A 27,929-nucleotide genomic window follows, 5' to 3' on the forward strand; every position below is an offset into this window, starting at 1 on the left:
GAGCGCTCTGTAGCGCCGACATGAAAGTAAACGTTTGTGTCCAGAATGTGTGGTGTCTGCAGAAATGGTAGATGGAGTGAAGGTCAGCCCCGATGATCCTCTCTGCAGGCCTCAAAGTCAAAGTCAGACCTGTGCAAAGCTGATGGAAACATACCACCATCAGCCAAGTATTCACAGTGGCTGAACACAAATGCACTCCACACTTTTCAGATCGTCATCTGTCAATAAAAAGATTTCTGGGCGTGCCGTGGTGGCGTAGCGGTTAGCGCAACCCATATTTGGAGGCCTTGAGTCCTCGACGCGGCCGTCGCGGGTTCGACTCCCGGACCCGACGATATTTGCCGCATGTCTTCCCCCCTCTCCCTCCCCGTTTCCTGTCAGCCCACTGTCATATAAGGGACACTAGAGCCCACAAAAGACCCCCTGGAGGGGTAAAAAAAAAAAAGATGTCTAACAACGTATGTAATTTTCCTTCTAGTTCAAACTTATGCACCACTTTGTGTTGGTCAATCACATAAAACCTTTTTTGAATCTGAATATTATCAGTTAATTAAAATATATCATATTAACAAAAACTTCCTTCTCTGCTGACTGACGTTAATGCAGTAAACACTTGTTATCCGAGCTGGTGTTACAGCCAGTCGTCTCAGTGCGTGTTTATACCTGAAGATGTCTTGTGTGTCCAGATCTATATGCAGCCCGTTGATGAACAGAGCTGAGTCTCCAGGTTGCAATCCCAGTGTTCCTTTGAAATACTACGGGGAGAAATGTCAAAAGTGACTAAATGGCCTGGTTACATCAAACCCTGAAACTCCTCGTCTCACACCAGCCGAGCTGTTTGCATCATGTAACGTCAAAAACCTCCCTTTGCACAGTCAATTATACTGTAAACTAGATGCAACGGCCATTCTGGAGCAATAACGAGGCAGGCTGACGGCTCCAAACGAGCTCTGACAGCTCTGTTCAGTGAGTTTCGAGCAATCCGAGCCCACGCTAAACAAATCTAATTATTAGAGGGGAGAAAAGGTGTGTGACTGGCTGCGTGGCTAGGAGGAGCTGTGAGTTGTTTGTGTGTCTGAGGAGGAAAAGGGAGAGCTCCAAGTCATTCTGGTGCAGTCAAATCTCATTACAGAAACACAAAGACATCAGATTAATCACACTTCAGACACAGCAATTACAACAAGACATGATTAACACAAATATTGCTCATCCCGGTTAAACTGTGTGTGTCGGGGTGTCTGTGTGTGTGTGTGACAGAAAGAAGTGTCTGGAAGCAAGTGCTGGTGTCCAAAGCGCTCCAATCAATAATCATTTCTTGCCGCAGGACGCACTGCGCCTGCTGAATGAATCACCGATTCAGTAATTAGGACGTCTGTCTGAAAAACCCCCGCCGGCGACCCAAACTCCTGTCTTCTGCGCGCCGCGATAATGTGAGAAGAGCGCCGGGAGTCGGGAGGCGTGAGGAGGCAGAGAGAGGGAGTGAAACAGCATCGACAGGAAAAAAAAAGGGGGATGGTTACCTATTCCGTTATTAACGGGACAAAGCCAAACACATTGTCTAAAACTGAAAGGTTTTTGAAGTCAGATGCTGTTCGCAATTTATCACACAACAAAAGGAGACGAGAACAAACAGCCACAGGAGGAGCAGCTCTCGTTTTGAGATATTTTCCTGCAGGTTGAAGCCGGGAGGGCTGAGGACCTCTCTGCTCGAGGTTGCAGGCTGTGAGGTCAAAAACGAAAAAATGTAAAAAAGAAGTCTAATCAAAAGGAGCTAAGAATCTGATTTTAATATGTTGTGTTTCAAAAGCAAAGCACAAGATTTTACCAAGTGCAAATATTCGAAAGTTGACTTAGATTTAACTAAAATGCAGCAGAACTTCTGCTTTTTTGATGTGTCAACTAAGCGACATTTCCTTTTCCCACAAAAATAACTGCAGTAAGGTTTTTAGAACAAATGCATCAACTAACTGCAGCGCCTCGCAAAAGTATTCATGACTCTTGACCCTGTGTTTTATATGTTTGAATTGCATTTGTATTCAGTAATTAATAATTACAGAATAAGCTTTTGCTGCACGTTTTTTAGACAATGTCTTGATCAAATTTCAAGAGATTTAAAGTTTTGAACAATCTTCTTTATACAGTACCTCAAACTCAGTACCGGGTACCGAGTAGCACAACTGATAAGGTCCTGATTCATAAATGGATTTAGGCCCAGACTTTGACAGGCAAGGATCATATTCTCCGACTCCAACGTCTCTCATCCCAGATTTAAAGCAGCAAAAGCAAATAAGGTGGACTAGCAGCATTTGTTTCAGGCTACATTTAATATTTCTGTAATGGGAAAAAGTCAAGGGGTCTGAATACTTTTGCAGAGCACTTCCTACTTAGTTCACAGAACACAGATAGATCAATAGCATGGGAGGAAGAGGAAGACATCAAAATGCTGAAATGTTTTGAAGCAATTAGATGTTGGTTTAAATTCATCTAGCGTTGAAGTATTATTTAAAAAACCTTCCAGTCTAAGAAAATAAAGCCAGATATACCTCCATCCTTTGTGGAAAAAAAAACAAACCTGCAGCAATAGTTTCCTTTAATTGGATTGCTTTATAAAAGCTCTCATCAAAGTGAAAATGAGCACTGCAGGCAGGTTTTTTCCTCACAACCAGGATCCCCCAAGCACCAAATGTGTGAAAATTGGAGGCGAAAAATAGCTCCTAACAGAGTTTTTATTCACAGACACAAAAAAAAAGGTTCAGAAGGCACTTGCTACTTTTTAATAGTCAATATAGCGCGCAACAGCTTCAATAGAGACATTGCAAGTCCTTTGGATATTAGATCAGTCTTTCTTTGTACCCATCTCAACTTAACATCTAGTTTTGCTTTGGAGTGAACGAAACCTTTAGCTCACAATATTTATTCAAGTCTTGAAGAATAAGGCAATAAAGAAACTCATCCTTTTACGCAAGTTATCAAACTTATTATAAATGTAATGATTTTTTTTAAAGTAGTGACCACTGAAGTCCCCTTAAGAAACATATGAAAGTGCCAGACAGATTATCAGATACTCTATCCCTTTTCCTGAAACTCCAGGAAGAGACATTTGTTTGAGGCACAAAATGGGATGGGGAAACAAAAATCTTGCAGATTTTGTTTCTCAAAACTGAACGAATCAACAAACAGGATGTGCCTTGATGTCCCATTTTGAGTTTAGATATATTTTAATAAAGGTTAGAGACATACGGTTTGATAGATTCAAAACTACTACAATCAAAGAACCTGCGGCACCCTTTTATCTTCTATGTGTTAAAGTTCTTTGCAAAAAATAGATTTGAATTGGCCAAATCCCAAAGAACATTTTAAAACTGGTGTCAGCCAGGAATAGCCTGATCTCCACTCTAATTTTATTTAAATACTTCTGAATGTAATGAATTCGTGACAAATAAATATGGGGAAAAAATGGGAGGTTTTTTACTCCTTATATGAAACAGAAATCATGCACATCGTGAGTTTTAATGAGCAAATTAAAAATCAAAAGGTTTGCAAGGTTGGAAACATATTTTGATGCATTAATAGGTAAAATCTTGTAATTTCTTCATCTCTTGTTCAATTAAAAACAGTCCCAACCTATAGTCCATTTCTCATTCTTGTATGGTATAATTCATGGCAAAAAAAACCTTTTCAGAATAATAAAAAAAAGAAAGATCAGATCAAAATTGGAACTGATAGGTCGAAGAACATCTGATGAAATGTCATCAAAAATGTCTGATGTATCTAGAAAAGAGAATAAAAGATCAAACATGGCTAAAAAATGGATACCTTTTGGTTCTCCTCAATCTCTTTGCGGATTTCAGACTTGACCACAGTTTTTGTGATGGACCTGGAAGGAAAAAAACAAAAAACAAACAAAAAAATAAAACCCAGAACTTATCAGTATATATACAAACTCAGCTTGGACGTGTGTTAATTTCTGCTAAACCTGGCTTTGGTGGGAAAGTTCTGACTGAGGTCTTTCATTACGTTGAGGGCATCAACAGCAGGAGCTGCAAGGATGCGAGCTGCTGTCTGGAAACTCAGATCTAAAGAAGAAATCGTGGAAGGGGAGGAGGGCAGAGAGGGCAAACAACGGGGAAAGAGATGAGTGGATGAAAATGAAAAGCAAACATGAAACACAGGAGAATATGATGTAGGACAAGCTGAAAGTTTTCAGCTCTTCCAAAAGAAAAAAAAAACTTTAATAAGTTGTGCTGAAACAGCGTTTTTGTTTGTTTTAAATAAGCAGGGATCAGCAGTGTTTATTTGCTGGTTTCTTTCTGTTCTGTCCTTTTTCCTCACATGAGAGAGGAAAACTGAAGCTTGTGCAAACTTCCAATTCCTTGAGAGCAAAGAATAATTAAATACCATCGCAACAAATTTAAACATCACCAAAAATGTAATTTATTTCAGTAACGCATCTGAAAACGTGAAGCTCATCTATCATATAGATTCATTACATTCAACTTGTTTCAAGTGTCTACCTCGCTTCTTTTATGGTCTTTATCTAAAAAAAAAAATACAAAATTAAAGTTCTCAGAAAATTAGACTATGACATAAGATCTTTATTCAATGGCTTCTAATATAAAAGTCTAGGGACTATAAAATCATCAATTACCTGAGATATTCATATCTGTGTGTTATGAGTTACTGAGATGCCCAAATGTTTCTTGAGTTTGAAGAAGTTCATTTTTTTAAAGAAATATTCCACAATGAAGCCTGAAGCTGTGCAGATGTTTGAAGTTCAACGTTAAAAGTCAAATTTTGCTAGGCAGACATGTTTATGAAGTACGGCTTACACTACAAACATACCAACAATCCTATAGACAACAAATTAATAAAGAATTATGAAAATGTACTAATTAAAACAGAAAACATAAAAACAAAACATAAAATACTTTTACCCAAAAATATTAGGGACCTCATTAAACTGCTGTTGACATGGGATAAGCCTAGAAAGTTCTGGTCTGGCAACAGAAAACAAATTCCTCGGATTCAGGGTGCAGAAAATATATGCGCATTGACAGCAAGGCTTTCCAAGGAAAGAAAGGATGCGGTGAGCTTTATTTCAGTGCAGTGAGCCTCTTTGTAATGGTGTTGTAGGCTGTGATTATTAGCCCCTGGAGGTCTTCCGCTCTTTGTAAACAGGCTGAGTTAATGAGCCCCAGTGGGTTAGAAGATAAAGACAGGCGCCCTCGTGTCAGTCTGACAGTCGAGCTCAGCCGGCTCACATCTTTTATTCGACACAATCAAAGCAGCGCCGCACTCGCTTCCTGGCCACGCCTGATGATAGATGACTTTTAATGCGTGCAAGGCATTTGTATATATTCAGACCTTTACAGTGGGAATATGAGTGTGGTGAGAGAAGTGATAAAAACTGAAAAACGTTGTGTGTATAACAATAAATGATGCAATCAGAATCTGCAATAAAAAAAATGCAGCAACATCCTCAGTTATATTAAACATATATCAGCTCAGATGCACAGAGAGGGAACTGAAGGATCAAACACCTGCACTAATTAAGGTTCTGCTGCTGGTTTGAATCACTGATGGAGTGAAGCAACAAGAGCGTATTTGTTTACGTTTGTATTTAATCATGATCAAAGCATCAGTTAAAAAATTAACTCAAGCCATTTGCAATGAGGGAGCAGAGAGAAGCAAATCATTGTCTATCCTCAGAGCTCTTACTGTGTCAAATTGAAACAAAGAACAGCAGAATATTAAAAGAAGTATTTAAGTGCATAAAGTTGGTCTTTGTTATTTGCTATGTCATAAGATTTTGTGGCGACACTTAATTTAACTTTATATAAACGTGACATAACACCTGTTATGAAGACGAAGGAGTTTTCATAATGTTTTACGACTGTTGTCATGAAGTGTCATTCGGTAAATATTGAACACTTGTAATGCAAAGTTGACAATTGTAATGGATTTTTAATGCAAGTTTTAATGCAACTTTGCATCAAAGATGTCATTATTTACAAAATAATGCAAATTTGACACTTTTAATGCACTTTTAATGCAGTTTTACATTAAAAGTGTCATTATTTACCAAATGACACTTCATGACAACAGTCGTAAAACATTCATGAAAACTCCTTCATCTTCATGACGTGTGTTATGTCATGTTTAATTGTCAGTCTTATGCACACCCCATCAAATAAAGTGCTACTGATTTTTATTATTTTTGGCTGCAAAATTGCAAAACATTAACATGTTGCTCACTCCTTTCTTATTGTTATAATCTTCAGTCACAAGTCTGCATCCAGGTATGGCTAAAACAGAGACTTAGTAAATATACTCAAACTAAGAGGAAAAACACTTTGAAACAAAGTGTAAAAGGTACATGAATATGAGACGTTACAGCTGAGCACATTTTCATATTTCGCTCCTTTGGTATCAGTCAAGAATCAGTGCTGGGATAAATATAAAGGAGCTAAATAAGAGAATACAGCTGCTGCTCCTGACGAAGACAAAATGGAAAGCAACAGAAGTTGCTCTGTTGGAAACATCCTCTCAATGTCAACATTAGATGATGGAGTCATCCAGTTGTCAGAGGGGTCAGCTGCTTCCCCTGTCAACATGTCAAGTGTCCGTGGGCCAAGAACCGACCCGGATGCTTTCACTGGTGTGTGTTTAACAGAACAAAGAGCTGCACACACTAAGAATTGCTGTGTGAATAGGGCTTCCACAATTGGACCAGTGTTGTATAAACACAGAAAGCGGTCCATGGTTATTAAGTACAGATGGTTTATCCAATCAGATGCCAAATGTGCTTTCATGTTTACAACCGGTTTCTAAGGACGCCTTAAAATCATCTGGTTAACTCCCTGATGCCGAGATAAAAAAAGAAAAAGAAAACCAGCTGTCATCTAAAGTTGGATGAACATCAAATGTTTCCTTTTCTAACTATGCAATAACTAAATGGCTTAATAATGAAGTAGTAACATCTTATATTAAATGTATAAACTTGTTAAACACCCTTAGAAAAAAATGAATAAATCAGCCCACCCAACAGATTGCCGGGATTTGAGCAAATTAGGAAATGTGGGCTCTGAAGCCAGAAGTTGTTTTTTAATATTCATGCTGACATGTATTGTCAAAATAAAAATAAAAAAACACTGTTTGTGATTTTTTTCTCCTTCTTCTCTTTTTAACATAAACAGAATGCTCTTTAGAACTGCTGCTTGAAGAACACAACTTTCCTGTCTCCCTGCAATCATATGCACAATTTGGAGGGGTGTGCCCTTCTAGTTGTACTTCCTATGGAGCCCAATTCCACAGGAAGTACAGCAAATATTGATCTCTAGGCAGAAAAAAGATGAAGATTTCTCTTTTCTTTCTCTAAGAGCATAAATTATTTGATTTAGTTGCATGTTGAAGCCCCTATTTCTAAAGATAAAGCAGTTGTCACACATCTTGGATTAGCTACTAGAGCTGCTACCAGGCCGGTTTATTCAAATATGCTTCAATAGCTACAATGAATGAATGAAAGGCATCTATATTCTACTAAATTATTATGCAGTGGTGCACTCTTAGTACAAACTAAGAACATTTTAAGGTCATGTGGTTTACAATATTACTTTTTTCAAAGTAAAGATATTTACAGTTTAAATAACCTTTACTTACTTGTACGATTTATGGCTTAAGGGTGAGTAGAGTAGCTTATCGGTCTTAGTTGTGAGATTACATACCCTCAGCGTAACATTTGCCAGTCAGTCAATATGGCTGCTCTACCACCTCTGATGTTTGTTTTAGCCAGCTGGATATTTATTCATAATATGACAAATGTTTCCTGTGTTTGCGCTTACACAGCCATTCATTCAGGAGGAAACAGCAGAGAAAAAAAATGTATCTGCTGATGGGTTAAAGAAAGAGGACACCCACCTTGCATTTGCCAGACCTTTAGCGGTGCCATTTCATTGGTGCTTTCTACTAAGTGCTTCCTCAACTCCTTCAGCTGTTCCTTGAGCTCTGGATAGAGAGTCCTGGCAAGGGAGAGAGAGAGACAGTCTAGGAAAATGCAGCTACAAAGTAGAACTGAACTTCTAATTAAGAGAAAGAGTGCTTGGAAACACAGATTGATTTAGTTATTTGCAGGTTAGCTGAGCAGAGATATGGTCAGTGGTTCAAAGGAATTAAGTTTGGAGTATAAAAAGAGCGAGGAGAAGGAAAAAAAAGAGCTTGGCTGGAGTTAATGCTGTTGGAACCAGACCAAGCTTGTGAAAATTTATCGCAGCTCAACACAGAGACACTCACTTCAGTTTGCCAAAAAGGAATCCCTGGACCTCATCCACTGGATCGTTCTCGCCAATCACTGTAGCGTTCACCTCCGCCCCTGAAAGCAAAATCAATTAACTAGATATTCATGTCAGGACTCCTCAGTGGTTACACCAGCAGCACGAGTCTGTTTATTGTAAATGAATTCCTTAGAGAGTACAAACCTTGAACTTGTGTGTCATCCTTTGCCTTGTACTCCTGGCTTTTAATAGCCAGCTCTACTCCGTACCCTGACAGATACACTTTGTTTTCATTAGGTTTCTGGAAGGAAAGGAGGAGATGTTAGTATAAAGTAAGAAAACTTATTTCAGGGAGTTATTGTCCCTGTCCCGTGTCCCCGCACTTTTTCCTGTCAAAACTCAGTACTTGTGTTAGTACAAATACTGCTTACCAAGGAAAATATTTCTCAAATCCTCAAAGCTTAAAATATGGACAGACAGACGAGCCAACAACAGAAAGATCGGCAGGTGAATATATAGCTATAGGTAGGGATGGATGTCCAGCAGAATATGGAATAAAGTCCATATAAAGTAGTGTTGTCAATCGATCAAAACATTTTGGCAGATTAATCACACACTAGCGATTAATCACTGTGTTTAACTTTGTAAGCTTAAAATGTTAAAATGCACATTTTCAAAAAATGTTTAAACAAATCTTTTATTGTCTCAAACCAAACATCTCAGTTGTTCATATACAGTAAATTTTAAAAGAAGTAATTTTGTTTCAAACGTAATCGAGACATGTTGACTCCAAACTGGTTGTGCTTCACTGGAAGGATAAGTCACTGTTGCAGTAAGTAGGCTACATACCACCTTGGTTTTATCTAAATGTCCATCGCAGTGTTTTGTTTTTTAAGAATTTATTTGGCACTAGTGAACTTTATTTGACAGTATCTGACAGGATTACTGTACAAGAAAGTGAAGCTGCTTTGAATGGAGTAAAACTCTTAGAGAGAGCGATGTTTAGGTCAAAATAGATCATGTGATTAATCTGGATTATGTAATATTAACGCGTTAAACATTTTAGATTAATTGCATGCTTTAAGGGGTTAACATTGACAGCCTTAAGGTAAAGTCAGCATTTGTCTATTCTCTGCTTCTCATTTTTTGGGCACTTATCAAAATTTTCAAACTAATTAAATAAAACTCCAGACGTTCACAGGCTGTGTAGAAAGCCTGGCTGTACCTCATGTTGCAAATGCAAACACCCAGGTGACTTATGTGACCCAGTTTTTGTCTTTCCAAAAGGCTCCATCAGCTTCACTATAGTCCTCTCACCTGTTGAACATTTCATCTGATTTCCTTTACAAAGACAAACACTCTGTGACTTCAGGGATAGATTTAAAGGACAGATAACAAGCTGTTACCGAAGACATTGACTGTCCAATAACTGGTACTGAATTGGCCTTTTTTAGTTAAGCATAAAGACTCGATGCATATCAAACAGATGGTGAGAATAATTTAGCATAATCAGGGGGAGAAATAAATGGATCAGCTGTATTTGCATGTGAGAAAGGAGGAAATCCAAGTTCAACTTGGCATGAAAAACTGGAGAAACACTTCATCCCAGGTGTAAATGAGAAGCCTGGTTAAACTCCACAAGTTTTTTTGTCAAATAAGGAAAACTGAGAGAACAAGTGCACTAAAATCATTATTTTGCCATATGTTCACAAATGTGGACATCTGGTATAGTCTGCTGGAGCAGTGGGGATAAATAGTAAACGGCCTGCTTTATGAAGTGATTCTCTAGCTGTATTACCCACTCAGCACCCATTTTTAACACTACAAGTTGCATCCACTGTTTCACATATTCGTACCGCACTTGAATATAGTTCAGGGACGTTTCTGTGGGGTGACTACAGGACATTTTTTTAAAAAGAGCACAAATTGTTTGTTGGGGAACTTGAGTAAGTGGATAAACCAATTTTAATTTATCTACTATAATATTAAAAGTAGAGTAACAATGCTTGTGTGTGTGAACACCTACAGCCACGTAGTGACGAAGCACGTAAGCTGCCGACCCTTCGTTGACTTTGGATGTTAGGGCTTGGTGGAACCTCTGGAAATCTGGCGTCCCGAGCTCAGCGTAGAGGATGATCACAGGCGTGTCTGGATTTGATCCTGGGTATCTATGATCACCTTTGAAAAGGTATGGCTTCGGTCTGCAATGAGGATAATAACATCACCTGACTAGTCAGTATGTTACTGATTCAAAGACTACTGTGTGTACTTTTGTACGTAAAGATCTGTCATTACCTTTCCGTTGCAGTTTTCAACAGCATTGCCAAGCTTTCTGGAGCACAGGACTTCTCTCCATGGACGCTGATGAAAGCTGAGCAGCCAGAGGGAGGATGCTCAGTGGATGCAATCTAATAAAAAAAAAAAACAATGACAAATACTGACTTCTCTAATAGGCAAGCAGGTTAAAACAACAGCAGCTCCTCCTGTTACCTGCTGGAAGGAGTGAACTGTGGCAGAGTACGCTCTCAGAGAGAGGGCGAACTTCAGCATGTTCAGCTGGACCGAGCTCAGCAGAGCACTGGCTTTCTTCACAATCAGCTCATAGTAAGCTTGGTCTGTATCTGTGGGGAAAAAAAATAAAACAAACAACAATTTGACAGGTGATCAGAGTAAAGTCTGACATTACTATTCATTTATCATCCAGTGCCTCATTTAAAAACCCTAACACCAGGGGATTTTATTAAAAATGTCATGGTGTCCAAAAAAATGTATACAGAAAGCAAAAAAAAAAAAAAGACAAGAGGCAGGAAGGCTCATTGCCCATAGCTGGTCTGGTGGAAGAACCTGGAAACAGTACCGCTGAAACGATTAATAGAGTTAATGGGGATGAATCTGTTATTGAAATAATCGACTAACTCAGTAATCGATTATTCGTTAACTGGAGTCTACAGACTAAACAAAAGGCCATCTGCTGAAAGAGCAACACCCTGAAAGCAGTAATTAAGCCAAAAACTGTACAAAAAATATATACACTTTGTATTCAAGATTTTAAAAAAAGTATATGTTCTACCCAGAACTCCTCAGTTAGGATAGTTTTAGCTTTACCTAGTTCAAATTATGCAAAACAAATAAATAAATACAAACTCCTATTAAGCACATTTTCTATCCAATTATCAATCAGTTAATCCAAGAAAAATAATCATCAGATCAGCCCTGCTCTGTACTGATGCTAAGTCCAGCAGAAAATGCTGAGCTTTTCACATGTTGATGTCAGAAGTAATTTTTAGCTGCAGATGCATTCACTGCTACAAATGATCCAATGTTCCTTAAAAGAATGTTACGTTATTGCATTTTAGGGGATGAAATGCTTGTTTTTTGATTTAGCGAAGGAATCGACTTATTTGTTTATCTGCATCTTTAATGTATTTCTAACATTGCATAAGAAAGGCTTGAGAGGTTAAATGAAAAAGCTGCAGAATGTGCCAATTTTTAATCCTATAATTCATCAGAATAATCTATATAATATTTGATCACTAAAATAATCACTAGTTGCAGCCGTAGTCAACTATTAGTCACACTATCTCAAATTGGGCTTTCATTGAAGAAGAAGAAAATCTTTCCTGATAGAAAGACATAAAAATTCCACTTGCAGTTTGCCACAAATCATGCAGGGCACTCAGAATTTGAGTTTTTGGCTTTTGGCATGTGAAGAACTGCATAAGATGAAAAACTAACAATGATATCGCCTTAAAAATCATCCTCACAGTGAAACTCCCAGCATGCATTGGAGATGCCATTTGTCAGTGGGGATAAAGAAGATGTTTAAGAGGAACAGCTGATGAGAGCATGAGTAGAAAACAAACCACTGGTTCAGGCCAAACTTTTCCAAGTGAGTCTGTTACCTTAAAGTTGCGTCTTTCATTGTGTTAATTACCCCACCGTAAGGATTTTTTCACTCTTTCAAAAATAAAACCATGCATCAGTTTTCTTCCCTATCACATGCTCTACATTGTGATGATCTATCAAATAAAACCCCAAGAAATGACATTGACACACGTGTTTGAGTGTGACAAAATCTGGAATAGTTCAGAAAATATCAATCTATACATAAGGCATTCTATAGCAGCTAACAATGTGCCAAGTCGTCTTCTCACTTTAAAATTAAACCACATCACCACTTCTCTTCTGTCGCAGTAGCTGTGACCCAGCTGTTGCTAACAGAGATGGGTTCTGGGTCCTTTAAGTACTCGCTGAATACACCGCAATCACTGTCGAGATGCAGCAACGCCATCAGAAATTCAGAAGCTCTCAGAACAGAAACTGAAAGTGAAAATGGTCTGAAGAGTCTGCAGCAGTTTTACATTACCATCATGCTCTCCCTCGATGTTTTGATTGGCCTCAACAAAGTCCCAGAACTTGTCCTGGCTCTCCTCTGCCAGAAACTCACTGAAGAAGAAGAAGCAAAAACAATAAGTGACATTTTTATGATGTAGCCATAAACAGTGGTGAGAAAAAAGTGTTGCTCCCTTTATAATTTATTATTTTTCTACATGTGAAACATAGGTGCTTCAGCTCATCAATCAAATATATGTATATATTAGACACTGATAATACAAATAAATAAAAAACGCAGTGGTTAAATTACATTTTAGTCTCATCAGCATTTTCCCAAACATCTAGGGTATCATCAAGATGTTTTCTGGGAAAACTGAGCTAAGGATGTATCTTTTTTGTGTTGGAACTGCGCCACGCAGGCCACCTTTGTCGCTTTCTTGTGGTGGAGTCATGACCGCTAACCTTAACTGAGACAAGTGAGCTCTGACGTTCTTCGGATGTTGCTCTAAGGTCTTTTGTGACCTTTCGGATGAGTCATTTTTGTTGGTCGGCCACTCCTGAGAAGATTCCCCACTGTTGCATGTTTTTGCTAATTGTATCAGGTTGGTCCTTAAGTGTTTTCTTGGTTGAGAGCAGGTGTGGCAGTAAGAAACTCTGAGTATGTCTAAAGATACTGAACACAGCTTTCTAAAGATGTGACACAGTGGGACATGTAGTTTTGGATTTTTCCATAATGAGCGCCTATATTTAAACTCAGAATTTTGAGTGTCTAATTTTTTTCTAATACTTAAATTTGTTGAGCTGAAATATTCGCGCTTGACAAACACAAACGAGAAAAACACTTTCTCTCATCACTGTATACAACTTAATCGTTTATGTTGCTATTTTTATAAGCAAGCAGATTAAACTCAGGGGCAACAGAGGACAGATGCTGACTGACCTATGTGCGAAGTTCGTACAACATAATAAGAAATCTGCTACAGCAATGTGGTGTGGTACCTGGCTTCCAGCAGCAGCGGAGTATCAGCCCATTTGGTTGCAAGGGTGGTGGTGATGGCCTTCGAGTCTGCCGCACTGGAAACAAGAGACAGCAGAGACACGAGCAGGACACACAGGAGCCACATCCTCCTGCCTGTACCTGAACAGAGACAATAAACAGAAGTGGTGACAAACGATCAGATCTTTATTTTTTTTTTAATTTATTAATTTTTTCCATTTTTGTTCTCCGAAGGGTTTTTGCGGTGCTAGTGGCTCGTATTTTTTGCGACAGTAGGCAGACAGGAAAGAGGGTGAGGAGAGGTCGCCGGGACCGGGAGTTGAACCCACGATGTCCTAGTGGAGGACTAAGGCCTCCAAACGTGGGGCGTGCTAACCCCCTACGCCACCACAGCACGCCACGAGATCCTTATTTAAAATGGATTTAAAAACTGACATTCAACTACAACTTGAACTGTTGGATCACAGTGAGTAGATGAATGTTTGGAGGAGTTATGCTGCAAACATCCAACTTCGCAGGCACGATGGTTTCAGCATCAGGCTGTGGAGACATTTGCTGCTTTATTCTACAAACATAAATAGAATAACAACCGCTGAGGATCTCAAATTCCTTCAACTTTATCTAAAATCAATAGCTACTCGGTTAAAAGGGACATTGAATCCAAAACAACTTTACCCCTATAAAAATTTATGAGTGTTGCTAAAACTAGTTATTGTCGTATCAGTGAGTGCAATATGGAAAATGCAAAGGAGTGCTTGAATGTAATATTTAGTAGGATACTATATTTTATGCATATCAATAATACATTTGAAGGGTTGGATGGACTTTCCCTTAATGCAAACACCAAATGCATATCCTTAGTGGTTGACATACTAAGTCTGAACATCTGGTGGAAACACTGCATAACGGATAAAGACTGAAAACGTCAGAAAGAAGTTTGGTTAATGACAACCAATTACAACATTGTGATTTTCCAGACTTTTTTTTAAAGGCTGAGCTTCTATTATCACCAAAATCAAAAAGTTTCAAAAGCCCTCACTGGCGCAGGATGTAAAACATCTTGGATTACTCTACTTTATGCCACTAAAGTGTTGTTTAGCAAAAATCTTTTTAATATTGTGGAACCTCACTAAGTAATGTGACTGGACTCACCGAACAGTAAAGTGGCCTACTTTGCTGCAATCTACAGAAGTGACAGCAAGTGATAAAGTACAATCAGTTTCAAGTGAATCTTTCAACAGGTCACAAAAAACAATAATCTAAGCTCCACTAGATTTTACCAGTCTTCTGTAGTCTTATAACATTGAGATAACACACTTCTCTCCTTTGTTGTACCACAGGTTCCTAATAAAACTCAAGCATGTGGTGCAGCAAGAGCAGTCGGTATATTCATTTTCCCACAATACAGATGTGCAAAAGAATCAGAGTAAAGGAGGTCGAATACAAACACACACCAAGCTTTTATCACTACTTCCACAATGTGATTGCAGATGCTCATGTATGTTTTGCACAATAAATTAGAATAACTTAGTGCACTTATCTGTTGCACAGGCCAGTCTGGGTCTGAGCTGATTTCTAATGAGGCCAATATTTATGAAGTAACATGCACAAGAATTTATGCTTAATATTAAAAAAAAATTATAATGGAAATACCTGAATCTATTAATAATTTACAGTACAGTTGAAACCAGCAGCAAGCAGAGGACATTAGACCAAACACTTCACTTAAAGACGATTTATAAAACAGAAGACGAAGGTAAGGCAGCTGCTTAGAAGGCAGGAATATAAGTGAATTGTATCCAGTTAATAACTGGTTTACGACTCATTTTTGACAGATATCAGAAGATTAAGATGTCATGCACCTGCAGGGATATGGCGTAAGTAAATAAAAGGCTTCCTGAACTCCGTCCAATAAGCACCTTCAGCGTGGCTGCTCTGTCCAATAAGCACACAGCTTCAAGATCCTCAAGATCCTAAAAGATGTTACGTTAGAACTAATAGCTAACTAATTGCTGCATTTAGCAAGCCACTTATTAAGATTGTACAACACTGGACGTTTGAAAGGCAAGTGTAGCAATAACTAGAGTGAAAGGAAATCTCAATGAGTTAACCCAGCCTGCTGCTGGGTTGTAAACGGACAGCCAACAATATTAACTCCTCCTACATAAAAGGAAAACCATATTTTTCTGTTTCTGTGAAAACACGTTTGGTCACCTTCTCTGTGAGAGCATAAAACAAGCCTTAAATAGAGTCACATTTAGCTGCAGAGCGCTTAAAACCATTGATTTATCCTCACCGAAGCCGGCTCTGTAGCTTCCTGTTTCCATGATCCGCTGAGGGTGGGTCCTCACATCCGGATTAGGTGACTAAAACTTTGCCTGTTCAGAATGAAAAGACTAGAAGCAGCAATAAGCAAGCATGTTTATTTTTATTTTAAAAATGACCTTTCTTAAAGTATATCAGTAATATTCACTAACAAAAATCAAACACTTTTATTTAAAAAGAGGAAGAAAAATGTAATATTAATATTTATATTTTTATTTCATTAACATAAATGAATGGGACTCAATATATCTAGACTACATTTTGAAAGTCTCTGTGGTATATAAAACTACATACTACATACATACTGTAGTATGTATGTAGTATGTAGTACGTATACTGTAGTACAACATGCCGTTTGTAAAATCAAACAGCATGTTGATTTTTTTATGTTTTAAAGACATTTTTGCTTTTGTATTTTTGTGTTATATTTTTATACATATTGTGGTACTGAAGTTAATTTATAAAGCTTCAATCAATACTATGTCAATGTTTATTTCTTAAAGTGAGTTTTTTTTTTAAATCTAGTTTCTTGGTTGCGGTTAGTGGAATAAAACCTCGTTAAGAACCTCATTATAAAGATAAATTTAATTCTCATACTTTTAATATTTGACCTTTAAATGCCAAAAGTCAAACAATTGACATTTGAAAGGAAAAGAAAGTCCCACAATCTTACCCTATACTGATTTAGATAAATTGTTTCTTAGTCTGTATGTTCTGAAGCACAAACAGCGGAAATTAGCTGTCTCATGGTTCACTTTACTTTCAATAAGCTGATGCCTCTCTGCTCTCTGACTACACTCTAAAAACTGCTGGGTCGAAAACAATCCAATTGATTTTTCTCACCCAGGCTTTCCTGGTCTAAATATGTACGGATCCATCCAACCCTGGACTGACTGGATGCAACAATGATGGGGTACGAGCATGATGATTTAGGTATTCGACCTAAATAAAGAGTTAAAGTGACTTATGTCTAACTATAAGTCTACCAATGTGGAATATATGCAGTTGCACTGCTGCCTTGCTGCAAGAAGGTCCTGGGTTTGAATCCTAGCCTGAAGTCTTTCTGCCTGGAGTTTGCATGTTCTCCCTGTGCATTCCTTGGTTTTCTCATGGCATCCAAAAGAGAAAGCCTGCTAAACAAAGTGCTGGGCCAGGATTACTTTCCATGAGGGAGAAAGAAGAGAATACCCAGAGTTAAAGGTAGCAATAACTTTGTAGGTGGCTTAAAACTGAAAATTAATCCAGATCATTTTACAAAAAAACACTTGTGATCTTCTTGTTCATCTTTTCCTAAAGTCTGCTCAACATGTTCTGCAGACAGTCCCTCTGGGGGAGATTGGTGACATACGACAGGCCCCCTGCCAACCTGTTGCATTGTATTGAAAAAAAAGAAGAAAGGTTTGGAGACTGTGTCCCAGGGTGCAAAGACATGGCTATTGCTTTTTCATTTACTTGCTCAGTAGCCTAAATTAAATTGGACAGTTGATCCTCCAGAGGGAGCAGTTTCAAAGTTTGACTTAAAATTATATAAAAAAGCAGCGACATTAATTATCCTGCTGGGCATGACCTTCATTTTGACATGAACATGTGGATAGCCCACATATAGATGCTTGAACACACACAGTAAACTAACTTGAAAGTCAGCTGTGTCCCTACGGGGACGGGCCAAACCATCACAGTAAGTCCTCACAAGTATAACTAAACTGAGCCTGCAGCACCCTCACACACACACACACACACACACACACACACCCACACACACACACACACGCACACACACACACACACGCACACACACACACACACACACACCCACACACACACACACACACACACTGCCCATGGCGCCTGTTCATTTGTCAGGAAGGTGACATCTTCAGATGAATTATGGGAGATGGTTGTCATCTTCTCCGGGGTCACATACGAAATGGCGAGCCTGGACTGTGGGCTCCCTCTGCTCGCGCTATCACACGTCAGCCATTTTAGAGGTTGAAAGCCTCGACGGGGGACCAAAGCGACCTCAATTAAACCTCCATTAATATTAATACATTTAGTCGTTTCACGTGAGCTGCTGCTAATTAAATGTGTCCCTGACTGTATAATGGGGGTCAGCCGGGGCCTCTAACATGAAGCTAATTCACCACATTACAGCAGCCGAACTCGGAGCTGCACTGCTCCCCAGTCTTAAATACAGCTGCAGAAAAGGCCGATTGCTGTTTTGAGCACGTAAATAACCACACACTTTTTCAATTAGACCAGTGCTTCCCAATGTCTGGGTCAGAGCCAAACTGTGGGAATCAGTAGGTGCCTAGTTTATTAAAACAGGATCCTTGTTTTCGCTATTTATTTCTAGCATAAATACATTCGAAGGCCTTAGAGGTTTGTTCAAAAACAGAGGAAAATAGCATCATGAAAATGCTGCTAAAACACAGCAGACAGGTCATTAAAGTTACTAAACATCACATTAAAGACATCATCCCTGGAGTAAAACATAATGGTGACAGCATCATGTCCTTTCAGTAAGATGACCTAAAACAGTTTAAATCAAAGCATGTTCATGCGTTAGAATGGCCCAGTCAAAGCCCAGACTTATACCTAATTGAAAGCTAAACCTACAACATGTTCACAGATGCCTTCAGTTCAATTTGAGGTTGAGCTATTTTGCAAAGAATAGACAAAAATGTCCTTGTTCAGGAAACGATGTATTTCCTCTTCACAACTATGCAGCACTTTCAGGTGATCTATCACATAGGATCCTAATAAAATTGGCTACATTTTGCAGCTATAACACAAAAGTCTGAAATCTACAGGATTATGAATACTTTGTACATCTCATTTAACAGGATTTTTGTGTTTAGCCCTCAGCTGTAGTTTAAAGGTGAACTACATTTCCAAAACATCATCATATTTTTTTGTCTATGCTTCTGCAGATCTGCTTTTCATGAGCTCCAAGCTTAAAACTCCATATATTGACACACACTCAAATGTAACAAGCATATGTTTTAGACCTTAATGTGATTGGGGGATTCTGTAGATTGCTGCCTGAGAGGTTTTATTCTGTAGTTCAACCATATTGTCACCCGAGATGATTTGCTGTTGCCCTGAAAGATAAGCCAGAGCCAGAGTGGAAGACAAGATAAAAGCACCAGATGTTCAGTTTAATCATATTTATTGCATTGCAGATGGAAAAACCTGCACCCTGACAGTGCTCTGATCTCTCTTGCTGCCCATTGCATTTACAAAATGACAAAACCGTGAGCTGAATCTCTGCAGATTACTTGTGTATGGAAATTTATCCACATCGTATACATGACTATGAAAGTCTAAGGCTAAGCCATGACATCTGCTGGAAATGACTCAACCAGAAACAAAAAAGGGCTTAAGTTTCTATCATGATCGGCGGCGACGCCAACGAGGGCAATCCTCCGGCACAACAATAGCCGATCTCTGATGCATGCATGGAAGGCACTTAATGTGACCCTATCAGCAGAACTCCATGTTGGAAATAAGCAATAATAACGGTGGGGTTCCTTTGTTTGGATGAAACGAGTATGGGAACCACACAGAGGAGCTTCAGCCAGTTTAACCCCCTGATGATGGACACCAGCCAAAGCCTGTATAATCACCCCTAGCAGGATTCCAGCCCCCCCTCTTCTCCCTTTCCCTGCAGGAACAAGTTAGCGCTTTCTCACAAAAGCTAGCAGGAGTGCACATGTCCATCCTTCTGCGGTAGCCGAGCCACTATTGTTTGTTTAGCCCAGCTGCACTTGAAATGACAATGATCCAGCGCTATGGGGAGGATTAAACAGTCACATTCAGTAAGGGAAACTGCACCACTCTTTCCTTTCATTCTGTTTTATATACAAGATGCAAAAAATATAGTTCTATAAAGACCCTCTTGGATTCCAAATCACCTCACATTCCTGATCTTCTTTCCACTTCATCTTACTGTCACTGTCCATGTAAATCATCATCCCACCCCCACCAGGGGTCAGAGTTGAAGCTGCTGGTGTTTGATGAGGTGAAGTGAGGAAATGGGAGGGGGGGAGAGAGATGCCTGCACCTTGCTCCATCGCATCCAAGGACAGGGGATTAAATTCGCCTCCCAGCGTGTTGTTGTCAATCCTTTACCTGCCACAGCAGAGGAAGGAGGAATATTTGTGAGCGTGCCAGAGTGTTCAGCAGTCAAGGTGCATCTGCAGGCCGAATTAGGCCGTAGATCACTTTTGACAGGACTCCGGCCGTCGTTAAAAACGGGAACGAGCTGCTTTTTGGGGTCATGGTCCTGTGGCCGGTCTTCGGCAAGTGGCAGAAATGCCCCCCCAGCAACATTTTGGTCCGAGAGTGGAAATTCATAGAAACCCGAGGGGTGAAACTCCTGAACGGGCTGTCACAACAATCACAGAGTGGGGCTTTTAATACAGACGTCTTTGTCTTTTCTGTGTTTCATTGTCATTTCCATCAAATATTCAAAGGAGATCAGAAAAAAATAATTCATTACAAAATTATTATAACCTCTTGATCTTTTTTGACGTGTTATAATAAAATCATAAACTTAATTTTTTTACGGGGATTGACTGATTCATAGTGGAAGTAAAACAAGTGGGTTTTAATCTCCTTACCAATTAAAATCTATACAAATTTGATAATTTAGCTTGCTTTACTCTGATACCCTTGAGACAAATTAATCATCTGAAATTGGAAGGAGTTTGACACAATTAATATTCCATCAGTTTCCCTAAACTTACAGGTGGAGTAAGATGAGCATTAATCCAAAAGCTACTCAGGTAAATGTAACTTGTTACTACTCACCTCTGCACCAAACACCACATACAAGACTTCAAAATAGATGTTCACAGTAGGAAAGGGTAATATGAACTTATAGCTGTAATTACAATATTTATATGGATAAAACGTTTTTATTGCTCAGCCTGTTCACCTGTAAATGTATCGCTGTCTACAGTGAAAAGCTCAAAAAACAAGCGCCGCTCTAAAATAAATATCATTCAATAGTGCAACAGTACTGTCCACAATAAGTGCATGTTTACTGAGCATTTATATTTGAAACCAGCAGTTAAAACAGTTTCAATAGTAAAACTCTTAGTTCAAACTAAAACATGTCTTTTGTATGCTGTAAAGATCGTTGCGATAATCAATGAGATGACTAATATTTACCACAATAAACAATATAACTGGCGATGTTTCGTTTACAGAATCTCTCCCTCCCAGCCGAATGAACTTAAGCTATTTTGAAAAGTCAGTAGATACATCCCCCCCAAAAAAATATCTTCACAAAACACAAATATTTTTGGCAATATGACTAGCATTTTATATCTACATCTACATATCTATAAAAAAACACACAACACAGGTCTGTAAAAATGAAATATTTTAATTGGTGGTTGGATGATTCAGTTTTGCAATCATAAGAAAACAAACCCAGAAAGATGCATACATAAGGGAGGCAGAGCGACTGCTCACCAATTAAAAAAAACAAACAAAAAAAAACACAAAAACAAATCCCTTTCACACTTTCTTTAACACGTCTTTAAGAGAAGGATGATGATTTGCTTTATTGTCACAAAGGAAACAATGTTAAGACATCAGATAAACATAACAAAATAATATATTTGAGCATACCTTTTCTCTGGAATGATGTCAGTAAAAGTTTTTTTTCCTTTTACACACGCACTCACTCAGACAAGCAGTATTTGATTCAAGCCTGATTCACTCAAAACTGGAACGCTTAAAACAAAAATAAACCTCCATACATGGAGAATGGGTTTTTGCCTTTTTGCTCTACACCAACAAACGTTGGACTGGAGCCCAAACACACAACAATGCAAGCCCGGCTCTGATTTAGAAGTTATGGGCAAAATGCCTGAAGCTGCGACGTTTTCAAGTCTCCAGTTCAAAAAAAAAAAAAAAAAGAAAGAAAGACGGGGAAGCTGATATGAAAAGTGAGGGTCTCTCTTCCCATATCCGCTTCTCTCTCTCCCTATTGCATTACTTTAAAACTGTGCAAAAATGTTCAAACTGGCGATGGATGAGTCCTAATACTTTGCATGATCCCTCTGGTTCTTCTCTCCTTCCCATGATGAATCATTCCTGATTTCAAACCAAGCCGATCACACCACCAAGGCAGGATTCTGTGGTGATTAGTCGAGATTAACGGTCCGGGTTTTAAAAGAAAACCGGCTGCATCATGTTTTCCAAAGACGAAGGAAGCAGGATACCTGCATCCATCATCTAAATGCAGTTTGAATAACAACGCGCAAAAAGCCCGTCTTCTTTCCAGCATACTTTAACATTCCCCTCGGTTTTCCCTCATATTACTCATTTTAATACCGTTTGGAGTCAACACATAACAGAGTATTTGTTGCTTTACGTGAAACGAATGTACAAAGACAGGCAGCGAACATGTCGAGAACATTTATTTCACTATAAACACACAACTTTGTTTTTCACGAGCAGTTCTCTAAGCGTATCCCATTAGCAAAACACGGGAAACCCCCCCCCACAAGATTAACAGTCAGTGAACAGCAGCTCGCAAAGGTTTTCACACTCTTTAAACTTTTATATTCGTCATATTACAAACAAACTTCAACATTTCTGTGGGGGATTTCATGTGCTAGACCGATTCAAAGTAATGCACAATTATTAAGTGAGAGGAAAAGGACACTTTCTGCAAATAGTCTGCTGACAGGACAACTACTACTTGTGTGCTCCACAAATCTGGCCAGAAGAAAGCCATTGATGAAGGAAAGTCACAAAACGTCCGGTCTGCCAGACTCAGTTCACATGTATGCAATGCTGGCCTGGTCAGAAAAGACCAAAATTGAAACACTGTGTGGAGGAAAGAAAAAATATGCAAATATGTATTGATTTGAAGAGAACTGGAGGAGTAATGGGTTCAACAAGTCCAGATTGGAGCAGCCAGAATACAAGTGGAGGAAATTTAACATTGCAAAACACAAAGTCTTACCAAGTATTTTTAATCTAGTTTGTCATGCAAATATCTCAGTATGTTTGAAATAAGACAAATCTAACTTACAAGTAACTTTTCAGCAGGATATAGAAGCTCATTAAGTCAATAATTTCCTAATATTTATGAAAAAGTACTAGTACAGTTAGATTATTTCACGTATAGGAAAAATGTCTTGGTATAAATAAAAATAATCTGCTAGGGGAACTAACCCTTTTTCTTCAATGTTAAGAAATTATTGACTAATTTAATTTTTTGACTTAAAAGAACCTTCTGTCATTTGTAAGTTTGTTTTTCTCAATGTACTAAGATATTTGCTTTTGCAGTTAATGCCTATCTCTTTTCTTTCTTTACATAATTATGCTCTACTTTGTGTTGCTCCATCACATAACATCCCCCTCAAAATAAACGTAAAAGTTTTTAGTTCAAGAGTTGTAGTTACTTTTGTAAGGCACAGCAGCCATCACCTTCATGCCTTAGTCTATGATTCACTTAAAATTGGTTTCCTACACAAACCTTGTAGGGGGGGGGGGGGGGGGGGAGATAACATAAGATGTGTCTCCAAATATTTTTTGAAGATATCTCAAGCATCTCCTTCCCGCAGAGATCAATAAAACGAACACCTGGGGCTAAACCAGCTGCCGGCCGCGTGTCAACATGCAGCCCAATAGTCTGTGGAAACGCAACCTCACGCAGACACGTATCCGTACAGGTAAACAAGCCGGGCCCTGTGGGACCGCGGAAGTACCTTTGAAGATATGACCAAGCAGCTGCAAAACGGTTTAAAAATATGAGAATTTAAAATTTTTTTTTTAAATTTTCACAGTAAGGTCTGCACATGGAGGAGTGCAGGACTGACAGTAATGGGGATATGCTGAGGTTCAAAAGCTGGATTAAAAGTGCAGATTGGTCATTTTACTGTACAAGTAGAAATAGTGTAAAGCTACAGTTGTGGGTTCCGACCGAAACATGGAAAGGAGACAAGAAAAGGACTTGTATGAGTGATCTGTCAACAAAAAAATAGAAATGGCAAGGTAATTGGTCATGAAATGAGTCGTTCACAAACATCCTCTGTCGGCCATTCTCACTATTTACAAAGGCAAACACCAGTCTGGCTTCCTGTACACACTATATTTACACACACCCTCACACACTCTCACAAACTCACAAGTAGTCAAAGAAATTACTCTAGTACAATGCAGACTTAATATCTGGCAATAATTATGTTGACTATGATCCAAGTACATAGAGGCACTGCTACCTCACCCCGTCCGTTCTTTGCGCTGACGAGCTGCAGGTCACCATGGCAACGTTTGCCCTTTAGGAAGGTGGGACAGAGGCTTGCATGAGATGGCTGCTTTTACAACGCAGTCAAGACATAAAAAAAAAGAAAAGACAGGAGAAGAAGAAGAAGAGGAAGAGAAGCTAAAATGCCACCTACTACATTAAGAGCTCACATTGCCATGGTGACCGGTAGTTCTCCAGCTCCCATTTCAAGCATTTTTGTCCGAGTTAAGGCTTCCAAAGCGCTTGCCGCTTGCGCTGCACAGTTCCTGGCAACAACCCACAGCACATTCACTCGCTGCCCCCCCACCCCGCCCCGCTGCTACTGGTTTCTTCACACCTATGTGAGATCCGGTTCTGTAATTGGCTGTCTTTCTTTGCAGGACTCAGATGCACCAAGCGAAAAAAAACAAACAAAAAAAAAGAAAAACAGAGAGAAAAGGCAAAAATAATGAACTTGTTAAAGTGACAGGAGCTTTGGGAACCTTTATCAGACACGCTGGCGACACCTTTCCTAAAAGAAGCAAAGGCTTCAGTAATGGCTATGGTCCATTATTCATCAATCCAATCCTTTTTTTGACATATAAAACAATTAAAAAATAAAAACAAAAGCGAAAAGGAATTTTCTTTAGGCAGCAAAGTTGGTCTCAGTGTTATTACAATTTTGCTTTTAAACAAAGCTTAAGGACCAAGACAAAAATAAAAGCATCTTAAAAATAAGAAGACTGTAGCAGGACACATGTATGCTTCATGGATGAAATGGGTGCTTTATGCAAGCGCAGAGCTTTCATTACACAACTTTCTGCAGTTTTTTTTTTTCTGCTCCCTGATACGGTTTCTAACGCTGTCGTACTTTTTATCCCTTGTTTGGAGCTTTTTCAGTTTCTCTTGATACAGGAGCATCCGCAAAGGATTGCTTGAATCTCACAGACCTGATTTTCCTTTCCTCGTGCTCCTCTCCCCGTTACCGGGCCGCAGAGGGGGCGAGAGACGCGGGAGGAGAAGCTGGGACGTTGTCAGCAACTTCTAAAAATGTTCTGCTCTCCCTCCGCTCAGGAAGTAACGATGATGGCAGAGACAAAGAAATGAGGAGATGTGGCAGGGAGGCAAAAGGGCAAGCAGTCGCCGATAACAACTGGGCGAACCTCAATAATGAGAGTTGATGTAAGCTACCAGCCTCCGGTTGCTATAGCAACCCCCTCCCTCCCCAAGACTGCGAGTCTTGCGGCCCAGATCTGCGGTAGCTTGCGTTTGGTTGTGGTCTTTGAAGGAGGCGGCACTTTCCGCAGATGCACCTCTCTCTCTCTCTCTCTCTCAGTGTGTGTGTATATGTGTGTGTAAGCATGACTTTCACATTATGTATGCATGTCTGTCGTTTGTTCTCGTTCTGTTGCTACCAGCGTTTGATGATCTGGTTCATGTAGTCCTCAGTGGGAAGCCTGGCGCCAGCCTCCTCCGTTCTGCCCCCCTCCTCTCCATCCTCCCGCTCCTCCCTCTCGCCCCTCTCCCTGTCCCCCTCCTCCAGTGTTGATTGTGAGCTAGCTTGGCCGCGGGAGGGCCACAGGCCGACGCTCAGGCCAAGGCCCTGGTGGCTCTGTTGCATGTGGTTCTTGATGCGCTGCTGCCACCGCTCCTGCTGCCGGGTGTACTGGTAGCGCTGCTGGAACAGGTCCTTGGCGTAGTCGTAGAGCTCCATGTCCAGCTCGTTCAACTCCTCTATGCGCTGCACCTGTACAGGAGAGACAAGGTCGCCATTTAATGCCAGATCACAGAAAGACACGACCTTAAAAGGTGGAAGAGAAAATCCAGAAAAAAAGATGAAACCAAGGTTTGTACACTTTTCTCCCAAAAGTAAAATCCAAGCACTTTTCAAGCATTTCCAAGGTAAGTTTCCAAGTATTTCCAGCACCACATTTGAGATAAAAACAATACAAATTAACTGAAGAAGACAGTTTAAATTCACTAGTTTATTATATTATTTATTACTGCTCATGTCTTGTGATATTCTGCATTTTACAGCAAAGACAATGTAAACTAAAATATAATAAAATTATATGTTTTGAAATGTGTCTCTTACACGTGTCAATACACTTGACTGGTCCTAGAAAGGTGCAATACATATTTCTAAAAATGAAGTTTTCTGGAACTTAGAAAGAAGCAAGAAACACAAAGAGTAATTTCTGCTTCAAATTCTAATTTAAAAGATAGTTCTCTGTTTAGAACATTTTGAACAATTAGTTTTTTATTACTTTGTTTAGGCTGTTGAATACTTACACGATGGGAACTTTTCTAGCAAAAGAGCAGCCTGCAAAATGCATGTTGTCTTAAAGGTTCATTTACATGAATATAAATGAACTTAAGCCTTTATTTTACTTAGAAAATAAATATGCAACAACACAAGCAAGACAGTAAGAAACAAAATGTAGAAGTTAAGCAAATACAACCCTCCCTCCCCACAAAATAAATGGTGGCTGTGTAAACAACTCCTCAAAATTAATAAGAAATTAATAAAAGCTGGAGTATAGAAGCTTAGAAAAACATTCGAGCTCTAACTAAGCTCAAAACTGACAGAAATGACATCAAACATTAAACTCCAGATGTTTCATCTGTTTGTCCCTGAAACACAAAGTCGTACATGTGTGTCCCATGAACTCATTTCCTTCTCAGCAAGACTTTTTGTGAAAAAAGTGGCTCTGTCAGTGAGCTGGGAATTGACACTTCGGCTTGCTTTGTATTCAAAAAGAAGGGACTGGTACGCAGAGACGTCAAGTCATGTTATTCAAAGCAAATCTTAAGGTCTTATATTCTTTTTTGAGAGTAAAGTAAAAGGCTACTCTTATGTTTCTTATCCCAAGTCCACGGGGCATGTCCAAGACAAATCTCAGCTCTTTGAGTGGCAAATCCAAGTCAATCAGTATTTGTACAGTATTTGAGGGAAATGTCTAAACAGAATCTAAAATCTTTAGTACCAACTCCAAATGAAGGATTCGGCCTTTTAAGGGCACTTCCAAGTTGAGTCTTTGAGGGGCAAAACCTGAGTCCTGGAAGGGTAGGCTCAAGCTCAGACTCAAGTTTTTATTCCTAAGTCTGAAGTGTTCAAAAGGCAAGTTCAAGTGAAGTCTTTGAGTCTTGGACTGGCAAGTCCCAAGACTTTGAGGGACAAGACCAAGCCAAGTCTTTTTTTCACCCCAAGACCAGGTCAGGCCATTTAAAGGGCAAAATGAGTTGTGAATCATTGAGGCAGATGTTCAAGTCAAGGCTCAGGTAATTTTGCTCCATTTCTGTTGTGCTTAAGGGACAAGGTCTAAAGTCTTATAATGATAAGTCTAAGTAAGGTATCAAGACTGAGGGGCAAGTTCAAGTCCATGTCTCCAGTCCCAATTATGACTTAAGCAATTAGTAATAAGTTCAAGTTGAAATCAACTTCCTACAATGTAAGGGACAACTCCAGGCCAACGATCAAGTTTATTGTCTTAGGCTCATGATTTGAGCCTTTAGTTCCAAAGACCCAGTGAAGTCTTTGACAAACATGTTCGCGTAAGATCTGAATTCAATTCTTTTGACCCAAGTCTCAAGTCTTTTTTGTGTAAATTTAAGTATGATTGAGTCAGTGTTGAGTCTCCAATTCTGTGCTCAGAAAGGCAATTAGAGGCAGAATGCTGATGCCCTCTGAAGGATTAGTGAAATACTGCAGTTTCCAGGTTCCAAATATTTAACATTCAGAAAATGATCT

General features: G+C 39.2%; 2 protein-coding genes across 3 annotated transcripts in view; both read right to left on the reverse strand.

Moving 5' to 3' along the window:
- uggt1 (UDP-glucose glycoprotein glucosyltransferase 1) overlaps positions 1-15,958 on the reverse strand; it is a 32,856-nt gene extending 16,898 nt beyond the window's left edge. For both annotated transcript variants that reach the window (XM_005798343.3, XM_023352480.1), the window contains exons 1-12: positions 15,899-15,958; positions 13,605-13,743; positions 12,637-12,716; positions 10,761-10,891; positions 10,566-10,678; positions 10,297-10,471; positions 8,475-8,571; positions 8,290-8,368; positions 7,918-8,018; positions 3,977-4,076; positions 3,817-3,877; positions 664-755 (exon numbers count right to left, since the gene is read on the reverse strand). In XM_005798343.3, coding sequence (XP_005798400.1) covers positions 664-755; positions 3,817-3,877; positions 3,977-4,076; positions 7,918-8,018; positions 8,290-8,368; positions 8,475-8,571; positions 10,297-10,471; positions 10,566-10,678; positions 10,761-10,891; positions 12,637-12,716; positions 13,605-13,743; positions 15,899-15,929 — 1,199 coding nt within the window. In that variant the 5' untranslated portion in view covers positions 15,930-15,958. The remainder of the gene's footprint in view (positions 1-663; positions 756-3,816; positions 3,878-3,976; positions 4,077-7,917; positions 8,019-8,289; positions 8,369-8,474; positions 8,572-10,296; positions 10,472-10,565; positions 10,679-10,760; positions 10,892-12,636; positions 12,717-13,604; positions 13,744-15,898) is intronic.
- A 7,482-nt stretch (positions 15,959-23,440) lies between these two features.
- Positions 23,441-27,929, reverse strand: part of hs6st1 (heparan sulfate 6-O-sulfotransferase 1) — a 64,272-nt gene continuing 59,783 nt past the window's right edge. The window contains exon 4 of the mRNA XM_005798385.3: positions 23,441-25,925. Within this exon, the coding sequence (XP_005798442.1) occupies positions 25,590-25,925 (336 nt within the window). The 3' untranslated portion in view covers positions 23,441-25,589. The remainder of the gene's footprint in view (positions 25,926-27,929) is intronic.

Source organism: Xiphophorus maculatus, chromosome 19, assembly GCF_002775205.1.
Source record: "Xiphophorus maculatus strain JP 163 A chromosome 19, X_maculatus-5.0-male, whole genome shotgun sequence".
Classification (NCBI taxonomy): domain Eukaryota; kingdom Metazoa; phylum Chordata; class Actinopteri; order Cyprinodontiformes; family Poeciliidae; genus Xiphophorus; species Xiphophorus maculatus.